The 19,513-nt window shown below is 37.1% G+C and overlaps 1 protein-coding gene across 1 annotated transcript in view; it reads right to left on the bottom strand.

Annotated features, from left to right (window-relative positions):
* The window catches only part of LOC133976332 (NACHT, LRR and PYD domains-containing protein 12-like), a 30,726-nt gene that overhangs the window by 8,206 nt on the left and 3,007 nt on the right, over nt 1-19,513 (bottom strand). Inside the window, exons 5-18 of the mRNA XM_062414517.1 lie at nt 19,041-19,163; nt 17,896-18,018; nt 16,751-16,873; nt 16,072-16,194; nt 14,398-14,520; nt 13,373-13,614; nt 11,475-13,293; nt 10,413-10,586; nt 8,918-9,091; nt 7,456-7,629; nt 6,043-6,216; nt 3,943-4,116; nt 3,055-3,228; nt 2,501-2,674 (exon numbers count right to left, since the gene is read on the bottom strand). Coding sequence (XP_062270501.1) covers nt 2,501-2,674; nt 3,055-3,228; nt 3,943-4,116; nt 6,043-6,216; nt 7,456-7,629; nt 8,918-9,091; nt 10,413-10,586; nt 11,475-13,293; nt 13,373-13,614; nt 14,398-14,520; nt 16,072-16,194; nt 16,751-16,873; nt 17,896-18,018; nt 19,041-19,163 — 3,894 coding nt within the window. The remainder of the gene's footprint in view (nt 1-2,500; nt 2,675-3,054; nt 3,229-3,942; nt 4,117-6,042; nt 6,217-7,455; nt 7,630-8,917; nt 9,092-10,412; nt 10,587-11,474; nt 13,294-13,372; nt 13,615-14,397; nt 14,521-16,071; nt 16,195-16,750; nt 16,874-17,895; nt 18,019-19,040; nt 19,164-19,513) is intronic.

Below are 19,513 nucleotides of genomic sequence, written 5' to 3'. Positions count from 1 at the left end.
AGGGTTAATTTAAAATTGTATTCTGATACAGTTACTAGTTATCTGTTAAAAAATGAAGTCAATAAAGTAATCCACGTATCACAATATTAAAGTAATGTAACTTGATTACTTTCCGTTACTTTATGATTACTACAATACCAAATATACTATAAAAAAAATTGGCCACTTTCTATAAAATTAAAACATTTAATTGACAAAGACCAGCGCAAATTCCCACTCATAGTTAGGGTGGAGATGTTAATGTGTTCAGAGACTAGAGAGTTGGTGTTAACTAAGGCTGAAATCTTCAGTCAGACTCTGGGCTACTTAAAATAAATTCAACTACTTAAAAATAAAAATATGTTGACAGCTGTGATGGAGTTCAGGTTCATCTATAAATTCTGCTTTATTAGAAACAATCCCCCTATAAACCTGAGTCTGTGTAACAGCTGATCTGTAGATGTGCAACAGAACATTAATTGCCATTAGATCCGGATCGATCTGGTGTTAATGAAGTTACCACTGCTGTGCTGCGTGCGTAAATGCACACAGCCCTTTTCTCAGTTTGGAGACGCACTTATTGCTTCAGCTGCTGAATGATGCTGCAGCGAGTGTTGCAGTCCTGTCGTATAACCAACCTGCTGTTCTCCAAAGCTATAAAACTTTGCTGCTGACTAATGGATTGTGTCCCATTCATGACTTTGAAGTCATTTTGAGTTGTAATATATAAACTACACTTCATGGTGACATTACCCTGTTTGTAGAAGTATTACTTTAGTATTAAATTATTGTTGAACTAGTTAGGCATGATATTATCAGTCATTTAAATTACCAATTGAAACTATGATATAATGCCAGCTTATAATATTAACAGTTGAAACTACAAAGCAACTTCTCCACAGTTACTTTTCCACAATGCAAACTGACTATTTGTTAATTACTTTTATTCATTTAATATAAATGTAGGTGATTGAGGTTATGGTTTGGCTCCCTGGCTGATGACTCTAGTGAGACTTTTTTTGCATCCAATTTAACATCAAAACATTTCTTTTTTATTTCTGTGACAGTGAGCACAACAGCTGAGACAGTGTTCACACCACAGGTCATTTTTTCTCATTTTTTTGGCTTTTCGGGTCCTTTAATTCCTTCATTTACTCTCTAAATAAAATGTGTTTCTGTTGATCTATTTCTGAGAGCAGGACCTCAATCTCTGAGCTCCTAAAGTTCTTCTTCTTAGTCTTTGGTGCCATTTTCATGAATGGAGCTTCTCTACAACTTGCTGGACCCCTGACCTTATATGGTATTTTGAGGACATCAATTATGCTGATTTATTATTCTTTGGAAAGCACGTTCATTTAGAACAGGTGGGATTCATCATGTTTACGCAGGTTATTTATGATGTTTCCTGGTGATAAAGTATTTGGTGAATATCTGACGTGGCACACTCGTACAGGTCCACCTAACCAAAAAAGTAAGTGAAATTTAAGATAAGAATACGAAAATGTTCTTGAATGAGGCAAATTGACTCTTTATTAGCACCTGTTTGATCATTTAAAGTCACAATATCTAACCTATATAATCCCTCACCATCATCAGACATAGATGAGAGGAAGACCTGGATGAGAACATAACAGACTAAACTTGGGATGTTGTATTAAAACATGTCCTCATCTCCTCTATCTGCATAAGACATGAACTACTGCAGTGTAAAATACTACATCAGACACACTGGACTAAAGAGAAGTTGGCAGAGAGATTCCCAAACATAGATCCAGAGTGTAACTGTTGTAAAATGATCCCATCTTCATATGTACATACATTCAGGAAGTGCTCCAAACTAGCAATAAAGTCCTCCAGGTGACTGTGGACCCCTGCTCTATTATAGCTCAGAGAACCACTGATGTCTACTCTGTTAACAAACTCCAGTCTGACTTCTAATAAACATCTAATCCTACTGAAATGGAAAGATGTAACTCCTCCATCTCATACACAGTGGATCAGGAATATCTTGTATTATATGAGCTTAGAAAACATTAAACACACACTGTGAGGTTCATCTGACACATTTTCTGAGATATGTAGAAGAGGAGCTAGAGCTACATGAGAACCCTGAGAGCAAATGTGATAGTAAGATAATGATATTGGTTGGATATCCTGCTCTGATAGACCCTGAGTATTAGGATAGTCTCTCCTCAGTCAAAACTCACTTTGTTTTTTCCTCTTTTTTTTATTTAGTTTTACTTGAATTGATTTATTTTTATTCTCTCATTATCCAAGTTTATTGTACTTAGTCAGTGCTTGCTGTATTTTTTATGTCTACTTTATTTCTCTGCTTATTTGTTGTTGGGTTTTTTTTTTTTTTTTTGGGGGGGGGTTGTTTTAAATGTGTTTTCGTCTGTTCACTCAAAACAGCAATCAACAAAGCTAAAACATAAACATGACATCATCCTTATGTCTGCAGTGTCATCACAACTTTCACATCATATTAATCTCAGCACAGAAGTAAGAAATGGTGTCTTACTTCAGAGTCTCCAGTCTACAGTTTGGACTCTTCATAAAGCCACACATCTGTTTCACGTCTGATTCCTTCAGCTTGTCTCCACTCAGATCCAGCTTTCTCAGATCGGAGGGGTTGTTCTTCAGAGCTGAGACCAGAGAAGCACAGCTGATCTCTGACAGACTGTAGTCCTTCAATCTGAATAAAGAAGAAACCACATTATTATGTCCTAATCAATTAACTTTTCCCTAAAATGAGCATATTGATGTTGTCACTGTGTTGAAAATGATCAAATTAGACATGTTGGATTAAAAGGTTTGTGCATTACTTTTATTCATCTTCTTCATGTAAATTATAATAATGAAGTGTCATTGCATTAAAACTCTACAGAAAAATCAACATTTCTCTCCAGACATTTTGGACTTTAAAGATGTTAATAGTTTGTGATATATATTAGTAGTAGTAGTATACATTTGTGAATACAAATTAATCAAATTATAAATCTGAAACATCTTTTGAGTATTTAAATAACTGGATACATACAAGATGTACAAGAAGAAAACAGTCAATGAACTGACCTCAGAGTCTCCAGTCTACAGTCTGGACTCTCCTTAAGATCAGACAGCAGCTTCATGTCTGAATCCTTCAGGTTGTTGAACCTCAGATCCAGCACTCTCAGATCCGAGGGGTTTGACCTTAGAGCTGAGGCCAGAGAAGCACAACTGATCTCTGACAAACAGCAGAGCTTCAGTCTGAATAAAGAAGAAATCATGTAGTGTTAGAAGCAGATTATTCTGTTTGAAATCATTCAATGTTTCATAATTTAACCACAAATCACACCAGACTCAGGATGAAGATATTTTGTTATAAAAGAGGAAGATGGTTTAATCCTGAAACAATAAATAAAAACAAACAGTGATTGATCTTCAGTACTTTACTCTGCCAGTAACTGTCAACTGATGTGAATAATGTACAATATCTAACAACAATCACACTATGGTATCAAAATCACAGAATCACAAAATAATTACATTCTCTAAATAAACCAATTGAAAAATAAACAAACTCAGAAATCATAATTACAAAAAACATAAAATAAGTAGGAATAAAGTCTAATAAATTACAACACTAATAAATCAAAATGTATTAACAAGTTTTACAAATAATTATATCCTACAGACCCAACTACTATCACTACTAAATCTCATGGTCTGTGCTAACGACAATATATCTAATTAATATTTATAGTGATGTTTGATCCTGTGCTGTTTGTACATCCAGTTAGACGTCACTGTTAACTGTTGCTATGGCAACAAGTGACAGCTGACGCTGGCATATGCTAACTAGTCTCAAACAAGCAAAAAAAAAAGATAAAAAATAACATCATCCTTATATCTGCAGCTTAGTGTCATCACAACTTTCACATCATATTCTCCTCAGCACAGAAGTAATGAATGGTGTCTTACTTCAGAGTCTCCAGTTTACAGTTTGGACTCTCCACAAAGTCACACAGAAGCTTCATTACTGAATCCGTCAGGTTGTTGTAACTCAGATCCAGCTCTCTCAGATGGGAGGGGTTGTTCTTCAGAGCTGAGACCAGAGAAGCACAGCTGATCGCTGACAAACTGCAGCTCTTCAATCTGAATAAAGAAGAAATCATGTAGTGTTAGAAGCAGATTATTCTGCTTGAAATCATTCAATGTTTCATAATCTGTTCAGAGCTGAAGAAGGTTTAAATGTACAAGTTTAGAAAAAGGAAACTCCAAACACCTGAACCCAACAGGATGCAGGTTAAAAACTGCTTAATACAAACAGTGAAAAAGAGCTCTCATTAATATTAATGACAACATGCTGCTACTTCAATAAAGACACAGGGACTTAACAGTGAATTAGTCATGGCAGCATTGTCTAGTTATATTAAGGTTTTAAATCTGCAGCTCTGACAGTCAACAGACTAAACCACAGAAGAAGAAAAACAGATGTTAATAGTAAGATATTCAGTGTGGATCAACATAACATCATCCTACTACTGGGCAGCTAATATTCAGCCTATTCTCTGTTGGCTGTACAAGGATCCAAGTCAGATGCCCTCTCATGGTGCTGCCTTGAAGTAAGGTCTTGTGCTCCCTCTTCACTGTCTGCATTAGTTAACATATCTATGGCTTAAGACACTACCCAGTACACCAATAACATCCTGGTCAAAACAACATTTACAATATAGTAGCAGGTCAGGTGACACTACTGATGGCAGAGTCTCTCAATTAAATAGCCAATCTATGCAAAACATATGTTGGCCCCTCTCTGTGGGATAATGTGTTTCTTTACTGGCAGAATAAGGGCATAAAAACACTGCAGGACCTCTTCATAGACAGACTTATTACCTCCTTTAAACAGCTGTGTACTAAATTTCTCCACATGAACACTTTTTCCGATACCTGCAGGGGTTTGACTTTGTCCACAAACAGTTGACTAATATTGACTCTTTATTAGCACCTGTTTGATCATTTAAAGGCACAATATCTAACCTATATGGCACTGCTTGCCCAACAAAATGCCTCCCTCACCATCATCAGACATAGATGGGAGCAAGACCTGGATGAGAACAAAGATTCCCAGACATAGATCCAGACTGTAACTGTTGTAAAATGATCCTATATTCATATCTAGGTGATGCAACTCCTCCATCTCATGTGAAGTGGATCAGTATTATATTATAAGAAATTAAGCACACACTGTATGGTTTATCTGATAAAGTTTTGTAAGATCTGGAGACCTTTTCTGGGCATTCATGGTTTTAAAGGAGTGGCCAGTACCACTCTCTGTGTAGTGGCTATCATTACAATAACAGTGGTAGTTAATTGCGATTAATCACATTTTTTTATCTATTTTTATTTTATCCATATGATTATTATTTTGCATTTCACAACAGTTTTTAAGTCCATATTTACAACGTAAAGCAATTCTTACCATTGTATCTTCATTAGGAATCAAATGAATGCAAAGAGAGTTACTTTATGAACTTGACTTTTAGATTAATTTCGGATGAAAAGAAGTGCAATGACTCTGAGGCGACACAATGTCCTCTTATAAATATAGCTTGTCTTAAACAGTGTGGCCTTGAGGTAGGAGACAACTTAAAAGTCCTTATTCTGTGAAATGATTTTTTTGGAAGGATTACACTGTTCCACATTGAGAAATATATAGAAGTGATCAAAATGTATAGCACTTTATAATAAAGTGCATAACAAACAAAAAAATACTCCATAGCGCCATTATCTTTGAGTTTAGTTGAAAATTGAGGAACTCCCCACATTGAGAAAATATGCATAAGTGTGGAACACTATACAGGAACATGAGCCCAGCACTTCTGTGAAGTTGCAGAGGTCGACTGGAACAGCAATCCGTGACAGTGGTTTTGAGTCAGTGAGTCATTGAGTAGCATGATTAACATGATTAAAAAAACAATGCTTTATGCTCAGCCCTTAATCATATCGTGATTAATGCGTTAACGCTGACAGACTTAATTATTATTAATCACAGCACAGAAGTAAGAAATGGTGTCTGACCTCAGAGTCTTCAGACTAGAGTTTGGACTCTCCACAAAATCACAAAACAGTGTCACGTCTGAATCCTGCAGCTTGTTTCCACTCAGATCCAGCTCTCTCAGATGGGAAGGGTTGTTCTTCAGAGCTGACACCAGAGAAGCACAGCTGGTCTCTGACAAACTGCAGTCCTTCAATCTGAATAAAGAAAAATCACATTATTATGTCCTAATCAATGAGCTTTTCCCTAAAATGAGCATATTGACTTTGTCATTGTGTTATTGTGGATCATCATGGCAGCCTTCTACAGACATCATCCAAATGTCACCACAACATTCAGACACCTATTCATGTCAACACAGATCAATAAAATGCTGCTTACCTCCATCAAGTCTGTAAAAAGGATCAAATTAGACATGTTGGAATAAAAGGCTTGTGCATTACTTTGATTGCTCTTCTTCGTGTAAATGGTAACAATTAAGTGTTATTTCATTTAATCTCTACAGAACTTGAATATATAAACAAAAATCAATACCTTCCTCCTACTGAGACCCTTATTTCTGACCACATATTTACTCTCATCATCACTGCTGACTGACTGTGATCAGTGGCAAACACCAGACTGTCACGTGACTTCCCTTTTAAGTGGCGGTGCAGCTACACAAAGTGACATCATTTCCTGTCAGGAAGCATCATGAACATGATGAAATGTGGCAGCTCAGACATGACTAAAGATACCAACTGCATTTGGAAATATGATTAGCTCTCTTTGTCTGCACTCCTGTATGAGAGTTTTGAAGTGTGTGAGTGAGAGAAACTTTATGTATAAATTCCTGCTAAATATTGTGTTGTTTAATATAACAAAATCAATTTTTAATATAACAGATATTATTGTTGAAAATGCAATGAAAGTCTTTTTCCCATTTTTTTTTTTTTTTTTAAAGAAACCTTTTAACAGGTTTTAACTTATTACAATGGTTGCTACTGTTTTCCTGCTGTGCACAATTGACACTTGTGTTTTTATGTTGTGTAGTGTTGGTGTATGTTTTTAATGTCTTATGATATAGTGTGTACTGTTTGTATTTTTAATATATTGGAGGAAGCTGAAGACAAATTTCCACTAAAGGTGGACAATAAAGTCAATTCAATTCAATTCATATTTGAGTTTCACACACAGACCAAAAATGATGAACATTAAATTGGTCTGACAGATAATTGTTTGTTTCAACCGTTTTTTCTTACAAATATGAGACCCTTTGGATTGCTGACAAAATCCAAAGTGAAACCAAATGTTCAGGCATTTTGGACTTAAAACATTTAGTGATTAGTGAAATAAAAATAATTCAAATTATAAATCTGAAACTTCTGTAATCTATTAAAATAACTGGATACATACAAGATGTACAAGAGTAAATAAACTACAGTCAGTGAACTGACCTCAGAGTCTCCAGTCTACAGTTTGGATCCACCACAAATTCACACAGCAGCTTCATTACTGAATCCTGCAGGATGTTGAGACTGAGATCCAGCTCTCTCAGATGGGAGGGGTTGTTCTTCAGAGCTGAGACCAGAGAAGCACAGCTGCTCTCTGACAAACTGCAGTCACTCAATCTGAATAAAGAAGAAATCATGTAGTGTTAGAAGCAGATTGTTCTTGAAATCATTCAGTGTTTCATAATCTGTTCAGAGCTGAAGGATTAAACATGTGATTTTGTCCATAAACAGTTGACTGATATTGACTCATTATTAGCACCTGTTCGATTATTTAAAAGGTGCAATAGCTAACCTACAGTATACAACAGAAATGATTACACTGTCTTACACATAACACATTCAGTGATATCTCTTTACAAGTAAGACATACAGTATTTGGGGGTTCTAATATGATGTAATGTTCATTTCCTTTATCAGTTACCAATGCTATATGTCCATACTAGACAGGAAACATTTTCTAGTCAAAATGGTAAAAGGCCATGTTGCAAAAATGAGTATATCCTCCTGAAAGTTACGAATAACATTTGATGAATGACTTTCTTTAAATGCTCATTAAGGGCAATTGATCACCAGATGAGTCTTTGGAACCATCTCGCTAATACAGGAGTTATTGGTTTACATATTAAGCCCATGGAGCCACTCTCAGACTAAACTCTAACAACAATGGTACCACATGGGAGAGAACTGTCTGAATACTTGAGAATGAGCGTTATTTCCCTGCACAAAAAAGGACATGGGCACAAGAGGATAAGCAAATCATTGTTATTCAGTCAAAATGTAAAAAAGGTTGAACTTAATAAGGGAGATTGAAACAACCAGGGAGAATAAGTCACAGACCTGTACATGCAATGCCAGGAACTTAAACGTAAGGGAGGACATACTAAGTACTAGAATATTGCGTTCTTGTTGGATTTGCAAAGTTGCCTTATTTCCTTATTTTACAGATATTGATGGCATATCTTGCTATTTGTCTATTAAATACATGTTTAAAACATTTTGATTTTGTCATCTTGCTTTGAATTGAAATGGTGATCATTTAGAAAAAAATGTTCAGAAGGGGTGTTTAAAGTGTGTAAGTGAAAGAGACTTTATCTATTAATTCCTGCTAAATGTTGAGTATAAAAGACATCATTCCGGAAAATGCAATGTAAATCTTCAACATTTCTCTCGATTTGGTTTATAGATTTGAGTTTCACACACGTACCAAAAATTATAAACATTACATTGGTCTCACAGACAATTCAAAGTGAAACCAACTGTTCAGGCATTTTGGATTTTAAACATTTCAGTGATTTGTGAAATACAAATGAATTCAATTACAAATCTGAAACTTCTGTTATGTATTTAAATAACAGGATACATACAAGATGTACAAGAGTAAATAAACTACAGTCAGTGAACTGACCTCAGAGTCTCCAGTCTACAGTTTGGATCCACCACAAATTCACACAGCAGCTTCGTTACTGAATCCTGCAGGATGTTGAGACTGAGATCCAGCTCTCTCAGATGGGAGGGGTTGTTCTTCAGAGCTGAGGCCAGAGAAGTCCAGCTGCTCTCTGACAAACTGCAGTCACTCAATCTGAATAAAGAAGAAATCATGTAGTGTTAGAAGCAGATTGTTCTTGAAATCATTCAGTGTTTCATAATCTGTTCAGAGCTGAAGGATTAAACATGTGATTTTGTCCATAAACAGTTGACTGATATTGACTCATTATTAGCACCTGTTCGATTATTTAAAAGGTGCAATAGCTAACCTACAGTATACAACAGAAATGATTACACTGTCTTACACATAACACATTCAGTGATATCTCTTTACAAGTAAGACATACAGTATTTGGGGGTTCTAATATGATGTAATGTTCATTTCCTTTATCAGTTACCAATGCTATATGTCCATACTAGACAGGAAACATTTTCTTGTCAAAATGGTAAAAGGCCATGTTGCAAAAATGAGTATATCCTCCTAAAAGTTACGAATAACATTTGATGAATGACTTTCTTTAAATGCTCATTAAGGGCAATTGATCACCAGATGAGTCTTTGGAACCATCTCGCTAATACAGGAGTTATTGGTTTACATATTAAGCCCATGGAGCCACTCTCAGACTAAACTCTAACAACAATGGTACCACATGGGAGAGAACTGTCTCAATACTTGAGAATGAGCATTATTTCACTGCACAAAAAAGGACATGGGCACAAGAGGATAAGCAAATCATTGTTATTCAGTGAAAATGTAAAAAAGGTTGAACTTAATAAGGGAGATTGAAACAACCAGGTTGTCACTGTAAGCTTTCTCCTTGTGATGAGGGACTTTTGCTGAGAAAGTCACAGACCTATACACTCGATGCCAGGAATTTAACGTAAGGGAGGATATACTAAGTACTAAAATATTGAGTTCTTGTTGGATTTGCAAATTTGCCTAATTTCCTTATTTTACAGATATTGATGGCATATCTTGCTATTTGTCTATTAAATACATGTTTAAAACATTTTGATTTTGTCATCTTGCTTTGAATTGAAATGGTGATCATTTAGGAACAACTGTTCAGAAGGGGTGTTTAAAGTGTGTAAGTGAAACAGACTTTATCTATTAATTCCTGCTAAATGTTGTATAAAAGACATCATTCCGGAAAATGCAATGTAAATCTTCAACATTTCTCTCGATTTGGTTTATAGATTTGAGTTTCACACATGTACCAAAAATTATAAACATTAAATTGGTCTCACAGACAATTCAAAGTTAAACCAACTGTTCAGGCATTTTGGACTTTAAACATTTCAGTGATTTGTGAAATACAAATGAATTCAATTACAAATCTGAATCTTCTGTTATGTATTTAAATAACAGGATACATACAAGATGTACAAGAGGAAAACACAGTTAGTGAACTCACCTCAGAGTCTCCAGTCTACAGTTTGGACTCTCCAGTCCATCAGACAAAAACGTCATGGCTGAATCCTTCAGGTTGTTCTTACTCAGGTCCAGGTCCCTGAGATGTGAGGGGTTGGACTTCAGAGCTGAGGCCACGACTTCACAGTGAGTCTCTGAGAGTCCACAGTTCTCAAACCTGTTATTACATTTAAAATATTCGAACATCAAACACATTGATCATAAATATTGACACTTGGCATTTTGATGCCAAACACATTGTGTGTGTGTGTGTGTGTGTGTGTGTGTGTGTGTGTGTGTGTGTGTGTGTGTGTGTGTGTGTGTGTGTGTGTGTGTGTGTGTGTGTGTGTGGGGGATGGGATGTTATACAGCAGGTACAAGGAACAATTGTTATGAGAGTAACTGGTTAACTATTTTGGCATCGAGCAGCTGTAACACAAACTTACAAACTTTAATAGTTTGTAAGTTTGACAATGGGCATGTGTGTAAAGATTGATGATTGATATTTTACTGGTTGATAAATCAGAACATCTAACTACTGTGTTCTTATTATTTGTTCATAATATAGCAGAGCTTTTTTTACAGTCGCTGTGGACTAGTGACATCATTCTAAACCTGGTTGTGAATAGTTTGTTTTAAGGTCAGGTCTTCTGTTGGTACTGGAGCAGACTGAGAGTAACAGAGCAGACATGGTTTCAGAGTAGATTACAGTATTCTGTAAAGTCCTGCTTCTCTTGCCTTTCTCTCCTCTGCTCTCTGTGTTGCTGCCTGTTTGCACAAGGCCAGTGTAACTTATAAACAAAAATAACCTACATTGTTTTAACATTAATAATATTGGTTATCGTTTTGTTATCAGCCACAACAAACAGATCATTATCAGTTATTGTCATCAACCCTTAAATTTCACATTGGTGGATCTGGTGAATGTAAAGTGATACACACACTTTACTGTAACTTGTGTGATTTATGTAATATCAGCTTTATTGACTGAGCACCTGAGCATGAGAGATGTGAATGTGTTCTGTAGTGATTGATTTATAATGTTGATAATCACATCTGGACTTACACAGCCTTTCTGCAGTTCCTCACAGCTGGGATCAGTCTCTGTTGTCCCAGGTACGATGTGTTGTACTTATTCATGTCCAGATCATCTAGAACCTCCTCTGACATCTGCAGCATGTAGGCCAGAGCTGAGCAGTGGATGTCAGAGAGTTTCTTCTCTGATGTGTTCTCTGACTTCAGGAACTCTTGGATCTCCTGATGTACTGAGCAGTCGTTCATTTCCATCAGACAGTGGAAGATGTTGATGCTTCTATCAGGAGAGATTCTGGTCGTTTTCTTCTTCAGGTTGTTGATGACTCTCTGGATGATTTCTGGACTGTTGACTGTCTGACCCAGCAGACCTCCTAAGAGACTCTGGTTGGACTCCAGAGAGAGGCCATGAAGGAAACGAACAAACAGGTCCAGGTGGCCATTTCTGCTTTTGAGAGATTTCTCCATGGCTTTCATCAGGAATTCATCCAGGGATGAGCGACTGTAGTCTTTTCCCAGGAAGGCCTTCAGTACCTCTGTGTTGCTGCTGGTGTAACAGTGGTACATGTAGACTGCAGCCAGAAACTCCTGAACACTCAGATGTACAAAGCTGTAGACTGATTTCTGGAAGATCACACTCTCTCTTTTGAGGATCTCTGTACAAAATCCTGAGTACACCGAGGCCTCTGAGACATCGAGACCACACCGCTCCAGGTCTTCTTGGTAGAACAGGATGTTTCCTTTCTTTAGATGTTCAAACGCCAGCCTTCCCAGCTTCAGAAGAACTTCCCTGTCAGCCTCCGTCAGCTCCTGTGGACTCGTCTCATGTCCCTCATCATACTTGTGCTTCTTCCTCTTTGTCTGAACCAGCAGGAAGTGTGAGTACATTTCAGTCAGGGTCTTTGGCAGCTCTCCTGTCTGGTCTGTGGTCAACATGTGCTCCAGAACTGTAGCAGTGATCCAGCAGAAGACTGGGATGTGACACATGATGTGGAGGCTCCTGGAAGACTTAATTTGTGAGATGATTCTGTTGGACAGCTCTTCATCACTGAATCTCCTCCGGAAGTACTCCTCCTTCTGGGCGTCAGTGAAGCCTCGTACTTCTGTTACTCTGTCAACACATGTAGGAGGGATCTGATTGGCTGCTGCAGGTCTGGAAGTTATCCAGATGAGAGCAGAGGGAAGTAGATTCCCCTTGAAGAGGTTTGTCAACAGCATGCTGACTGATGACTTCTGTGTGACATCAGATACCACTTTCCTGTTGTTGAAATTTAATGAAAGTTTGCTTTCATCCAGGCCGTCAAAGATGAACAAGACTTTACAGAGAGCGAGCATCTCTGCTGTGAGCTTCTGTAATGTTGGATGGAAAATGTGGATCAGCATGAGAAGACTGTACTGCTCATCTTTGATCAGGTTCAACTCCCTGAACGAAAACAGAATCACCAGAATGATATCTTTGTTTTCCAAACCCTGTGCCCAGTCCAGAGTGAACTTCTGCACTGAGAAGGTTTTTCCAACACCAGCGACGCCACAAGTCAGGACGAGCCTGATGTCTTTCTGTTGGTCAGGTAAGTACTGAACAGGTAAGTCTTTGGCTGGTAAGACTTTAAAGATGTCGTGACACTTGATTGGAGTCTCATTGAGGGTCTCCATCTTGGAAGCTCTCTCAAGCTGCTTCACCTCATGTTGGGTATTAACCTCTTCACTCTGTCCCTCTGTGATGTAGAGCTCAGTGTAGATGGTGTTGAGGAGGACTTCACTTCCTGCTTCATCAGTTCCTTCAGTCACACAGTAACATCTTATCTCCAGACTGATCTTATGTACATGTAAAACCTCCAGGAGAGGAGCGCTCACTAAAACAGAGAAAACAATGTGAGACTAAACAAAGACAATCTGATAAATATTCATTATTACAAAAATGATCAGTCTTACTTTGTACAGTGATGGTCTGACTGTCTGTCTGCAGTCCAGGTCTTGTTTTAAATCTTTTTCCACACTGAGGACAGGAGAAGTCTCCAGATGAAGCAGACTGGTCCCAGTATGAGTTGATGCACTGTCTGCAGAACCAGTGTCTACAGATGGTAGAGACTGGATCATTCAGGACGTTCTGACACAAAGAACAGCAGGACAGCTGCTTCATGGAGACACCACTCCTCCTCTTCCTCATCCTCTCTCTGTGAAGACATATCTTTATCACTAAAATACTTCTTTAATTATTATTGAAAAATATTAAGATTTGAGGACAGTAAAAGTGTAGCTTGTTTTCTGAAAATGAACAACTCTCCTGCGTTCACAAATACATTAAAGTCTTGTAAAGTAGTGTTAAGAGATTAATTTGTGTCTTTGCGGAAAACTATTAACTAGCCATTAACTGCGTTTCTTATCTTGCTGCCTTACTTAATATTTAGTGATATGTCTGTAGTTTGATATTAACACAAACTCTACCCTTCTTGCAGCTGCTTCACTGTAATAGTCTTCCATTTAAAAGAGCTGATTATGTCCTTTACTGCTTTACGGTCCCTTTGGACAGCCTATCTTAAATTACATAGGTTTGGATTACAGTTGGAAGTGCTCTAAAAATTGCGGTAAACCAGCAGTCTAAGACACACAGTATGTAACAGTGTGTATGCATTTGTTAGGTCCACTTACTAATGATTCAGAGCTTTCAACTGCAAGCTCCAAAAAATTAGTAAGTTCAACTTTGAGCTTAATTTTATTCACCATATTTTATATAAGCAGTTAGCTTATACACACAAAATTCAAAATGGCTGACTTATTTTAGGTTGGGAAAAATTATTGTCCAAAATGATGAACGCTGTCATTACAAACAATTTCATGAACATCAATAAACTTTGTTACAACATGTCCTTGTGTTTAAGGGCTTTATGGAGTAGGTGATGCTACACAAGTAGATCATTAATGCAGAAATACATTTAGTTATTAGTCAATCAGTTTACTTTGTGTCTGAGGGTCCAGGTTCATTACTGAAGTCTGGAGGATGACGATTGGACCAGTCACTCTTCATAGACACACAGTCCCATGCTGGATACTCTGCTCTCTGTCTGTAGTCAGTCTGACGTCTGTAAAACCACCAAGATGGTTTTATTCACATCATGTGAATCTTTGATAAATCCTCTGATGACAAAATCATTGAAGCAGCTCTAAATACACAAACTGCTGCAGATAATAATTCACAGATTAGATCACAGCTCTTCTAAATGACTGACAGCTGTAACAGTTAATCAAACTCAAAAGCTTTGCAATTTTGCATCACAAAGATCTTAAAATGTCACCCACAAAAGATTAAATATAACATTAAAATAATGACTAATTTGGACGTAGTTGCAAAGTTTCTAATGTTTTTGTGCATCTTTACAGCCTCAAACATTTGTTAGTAAAATAAAAACTGACACAAAATTCAAAATGGCTGACTTATGGTACTGTGGAACAAAACAATTGTCCAGAATGATGAATGCTGTAATTACACACAATTTCATGAACATTAAATAAACTTTGTTCCAACATGTCCTTGTGTTTGAGGCTCTATGGAGTAGGTGATGCTACACAAGTGGATCATTGATACAGCAATACATTTAGTCATTAGTCAATCAGTTTAACCACCAAGATGTTTTTATTCATATCATGTGAATCTTTGATCAATTCTCTGATGAAAAAGTAATTGAAGCAGCTCTAAATACACAAACTGCTGCAGATAATACGTCGTAGATTAGATCAAACCTTTTCTAAAACACTCTATAAATAGGTAAAATATTATTTCCTGTGTGCTGCAGATCACTTATTGGAAATGTGTGTACACATTCAATTATTGGCTATAACTTACCAGCATTAAATGTTAACTTTAAGAAGATTCATGTTGGCTGTATATAGACACAATAGTGGACTGTCCAGCTGTTTGTTAAGTAATGAGGTGTTCACATCACACACTGAGCAGCAGGCTGGTTCAGCCACGTGTGTAACTGCAGGTCATGTGCACTACTGGCCAGTAGAGGGCAATGTGGCATCACTGATGGACATTAATCCACTCTTAAAAGAGGAAATACTGTTTCAGCATCAGATATGCTGTTTAATTCATAACCACGTTTAACTGCTGTTGATGCTGTTTATTTATCATTCTGACATAAGGAAGTAATGTAGACCACAACATTTACAGGTGTTTGTTATATCTTACTAATATTTGATATTTGTTTAGTTTATGTTCATTAATACAGAACCACTGAGTCATCAGACTGTTATAAGACTGTGGATGTGGTGGTGAAAATAAAGACTTCAAACTGAAGACATCAGTGTGATTCTGATCAATCACCTGCAGCAGGTTCTGCTTCAACACATCCAGCACATAGTCCTAGCAGGGAAGCTACCCCCTCCATCATGTTCATACTGGATTACAGTGTTCACTATGTGTAACAAGAGAGCAGCCTTAATCATGGCTAATGGTGTTTTACATCATGTGTAGACCACACACTGTAAATTTCATCATCTAAGCAAATTTATTCCAACATGTCCTTGTGTTTGAGGCTCTATGGAGTAGGTGATGCTACACAAGTGGATCATTAATGCAGCAATACATTTAGTTATTAGTCAATCAGTTTACAGCAGAAACAGTCTCTTACTTTGTGTCTGAGGGTTCAGGTTCATTACTGAAGTTTGGAGGCTGACGATTGGACCAGTTACTCTTCATAGACACACAGTCTGATGCTGGATACTCTGCTCTCTTTCTTCGCCTTGTCTGACGTCTATAAAACCACCAAGATGTTTTTATTCACATCATGTGAATCTTTGATAAATTCACTGATGACAAAATCATTGAAGGAGCTCTAAATACACAAACTGCTGCAGATAATAAGTCACAGATTAGATCACAGCTCTTCTAAATGACTGACAGCTGTAACAGTTAATCAAACTCAAAAGCTTTGCAATTTTGCATCACAAAGATCTTAAAATGTCACCTACAAAAGATTAAATATGACATTAAAATAATGACTCATTTGGACGTAGTTGCAGAGTTTCTAAAACGTTTGTGCATCTTTACAGCCTCAAACATTTGTTAGTAAAATAAAAACTGACACAAAATTCAAAATGGCTGACTTATGGTACTGTGGAACAAAATGATTGTCCATAATGATGAACACTGTCATTACACACAATTTCATGAACATTAAATAAACTTTGTTCCAACATGTCCTTGTGTTTGAGGCTCTATGGAGTAGGTGATGCTACACAAGTGGATCATTAATGCAGCAATACGTTTAGTCATTAGTCAATCAGTTTACAGCAGAAACAGTCTCTTACTTTGTGTCTGAGGGTCCAGGTTCATTACTGAAGTCTGGAGGATGACGATTGGACCAGTTACTCTTCATAGACAGACAGTCTGATGCTGGATACTCTGCTCTCTTTCTTCGCCTTGTCTGAAGTCTATAAAACCACCAAGATGTTTTTATTCACATCATGTGAATCTTTGATAAATTCACTGATGACAAAATCATTGAAGCAGCTCTAAATACACAAACTGCTGCAGATAATAAGTCGTAGATTAGATCAAACCTTTTCTAAAACACTCTATAAACAGGTAAAATATTATTTCCTGTGTGCTGCAGATCACTTATTGGAAATGTGTGTACACATTCAGTTATTGGCTGTAACTTACCAGCATTAAATGTTAACTTTAAGAAGACTAATGTTGGCTGTATATAGACACAATAGTGGACTGTCCAGCTGTTTGTTAAGTAATGAGGTGTTCACATCACACACTGAGCAGCAGGCTGGTTCAGCCACGTGTGTAACTGCAGGTCATGTGCACTACTGGCCAGTAGAGGGCAATGTGGCATCACTGATGGACATTAATCCACTCTTAAAAGAGAAAATACTGTTTCAGCATCAGATATGCTGTTTAATTCATAACCACGTTTAACTGCTGTTGATGCTGTTTATTTATCATTCTGACATAAGGAAGTAATGTAGACCACAACATTTAGAGGTGTTTGTTATATCTTACTAATATTTGATATTTGTTTAGTTTATGTTCATTAATACAGAACCACTGAGTCATCAGACTGTTATAAGACTGTGGATGTGGTGGTGAAAATAAAGACTTCAAACTGAAGACATCAGTGTGATTGTGATCAATCACCTGCAGCAGGTTCTGCTTCAACACATCCAGCACATAGTCCTAGCAGGGAAGCTACCACCTCCATCATGTTCATATTGGATTACAGTGTTCACTATGTGTAACAAGAGAGCAGCCTTAATCATGGCTAATGGTGTTTTACATCATGTGTAGACCACACACTGTAAATTTCATCATCTAAGCAAATTTATTCCAACATGTCCTTGTGTTTGAGGCTCTATGGAGTAGGTGATGCTATACAAGTGGATCATTAATGCAGCAATACATTTAGTTATTAGTCAATCAGTTTACAGCAGAAACAGTCTCTTACTTTGTGTCTGAGGGTTCAGGTTCATTACTGAAGTCTGGAGGATGACGATTGGACCAGTCACTCTTCATAGACACACAGTCTGATGCTGGATACTCTGCTCTCTTTCTGTAGTCAGTCTGACGTCTGTAAAACCACCAAGATGTTTTTATTCACATCATGTGAATCTTTGATAAATTCACTGATGACAAAATCATTGAAGCAGCTCTACATACACAAACTGCTGCAGATAATAAGTCTTAGATTAGATCAAAACTTTTCTAAAACACTCTATAAATAGGTAAAATATTATTTCCTGTCTGCTGCAGATCACTTATTGGAAATGTGTGTACACATTCAGTTATTGGCTGTAACTTACCAGCATTAAATGTTAACTTTAAGAAGACTAATGTTGGCTGTATATAGACACAATAGTGGACTGTCCAGCTATTTGTTAAGTAATGAGGTGTTCACATCACACACTGAGCAGCAGGCTGGTTCAGCCACGTGTGTAACTGCAGGTCATGTGCACTACTGGCCAGTAGAGGGCAATGTGGCATCACTGATGGACATTAATCCACTCTTAAAAGAGAAAATACTGTTTCAGCATCAGATATGCTGTTTAATTCATAACCACGTTTAACTGCTGTTGATGCTGTTTATTTATCATTCTGACATAAGGAAGTAATGTAGACCACAACATTTACAGGTGTTTGTTATATCTTACTAATATTTGATATTTGTTAAGTTTATGTTCATTAATACAGAACCACTGAGTCATCAGACTGTTATAAGACTGTGGATGTGGTGGTGAAAATAAAGACTTCAAACTGAAGACATCAGTGTGATTCTGATCAATCACCTGCAGCAGGTTCTGCTTCAACACATCCAGCACATAGTCCTAGCAGGGAAGCTACCACCTCCATCATGTTCATACTGGATTACAGTGTTCACTATGTGTAACAAGAGAGCAGCCTTAATCATGGCTAATGGTGTTTTACATCATGTGTAGACCACACACTGTAAATTTCATCATCTAAGCAAATTTATTCCAACATGTCCTTGTGTTTGAGGCTCTATGGAGTAGGTGATGCTACACAAGTGGATCATTAATGCAGCAATACATTTAGTTATTAGTCAATCAGTTTACAGCAGAAACAGTCTCTTACTTTGTGTCTGAGGGTTCAGGTTCATTACTGAAGTCTGGAGGCTGAAGATTGGACCAGTCACTCTTCATAGACACACAGTCTGATGCTGGATACTCTGCTCTCTTTCTTCGCCTTGTCTGACGTCTATAAAACCACCAAGATGTTTTTATTCATATCATGTGAATCTTTGATAAATTCACTGATGACAAAATCATTGAAGGAGCTCTAAATACACAAACTGCTGCAGATAATAATTCACAGATTAGATCACAGCTCTTCTAAATGACTGACAGCTGTAACAGTAAGTCAAACTCAAAAGCTTTGCAATTTTGCATCACAAAGATCTTAAAATGTCACCTACAAAAGATTAAATATGACATTAAAATAATGACTCATTTGGACGTAGGTGCAAAGTTTCTAATGTTTTTGTGCATCTTTACAGCCTCAAACATTTGTTAGTAAAATAAAAACTGACACAAAATTCAAAATGGCTG

Source organism: Scomber scombrus, chromosome 24 (genome assembly GCF_963691925.1).
Source record: "Scomber scombrus chromosome 24, fScoSco1.1, whole genome shotgun sequence".
Lineage (NCBI taxonomy): Eukaryota > Metazoa > Chordata > Actinopteri > Scombriformes > Scombridae > Scomber > Scomber scombrus.
Note: the sequence above shows the minus strand (reverse complement) of the source record. Positions and strands in the feature narration are given on the sequence as shown.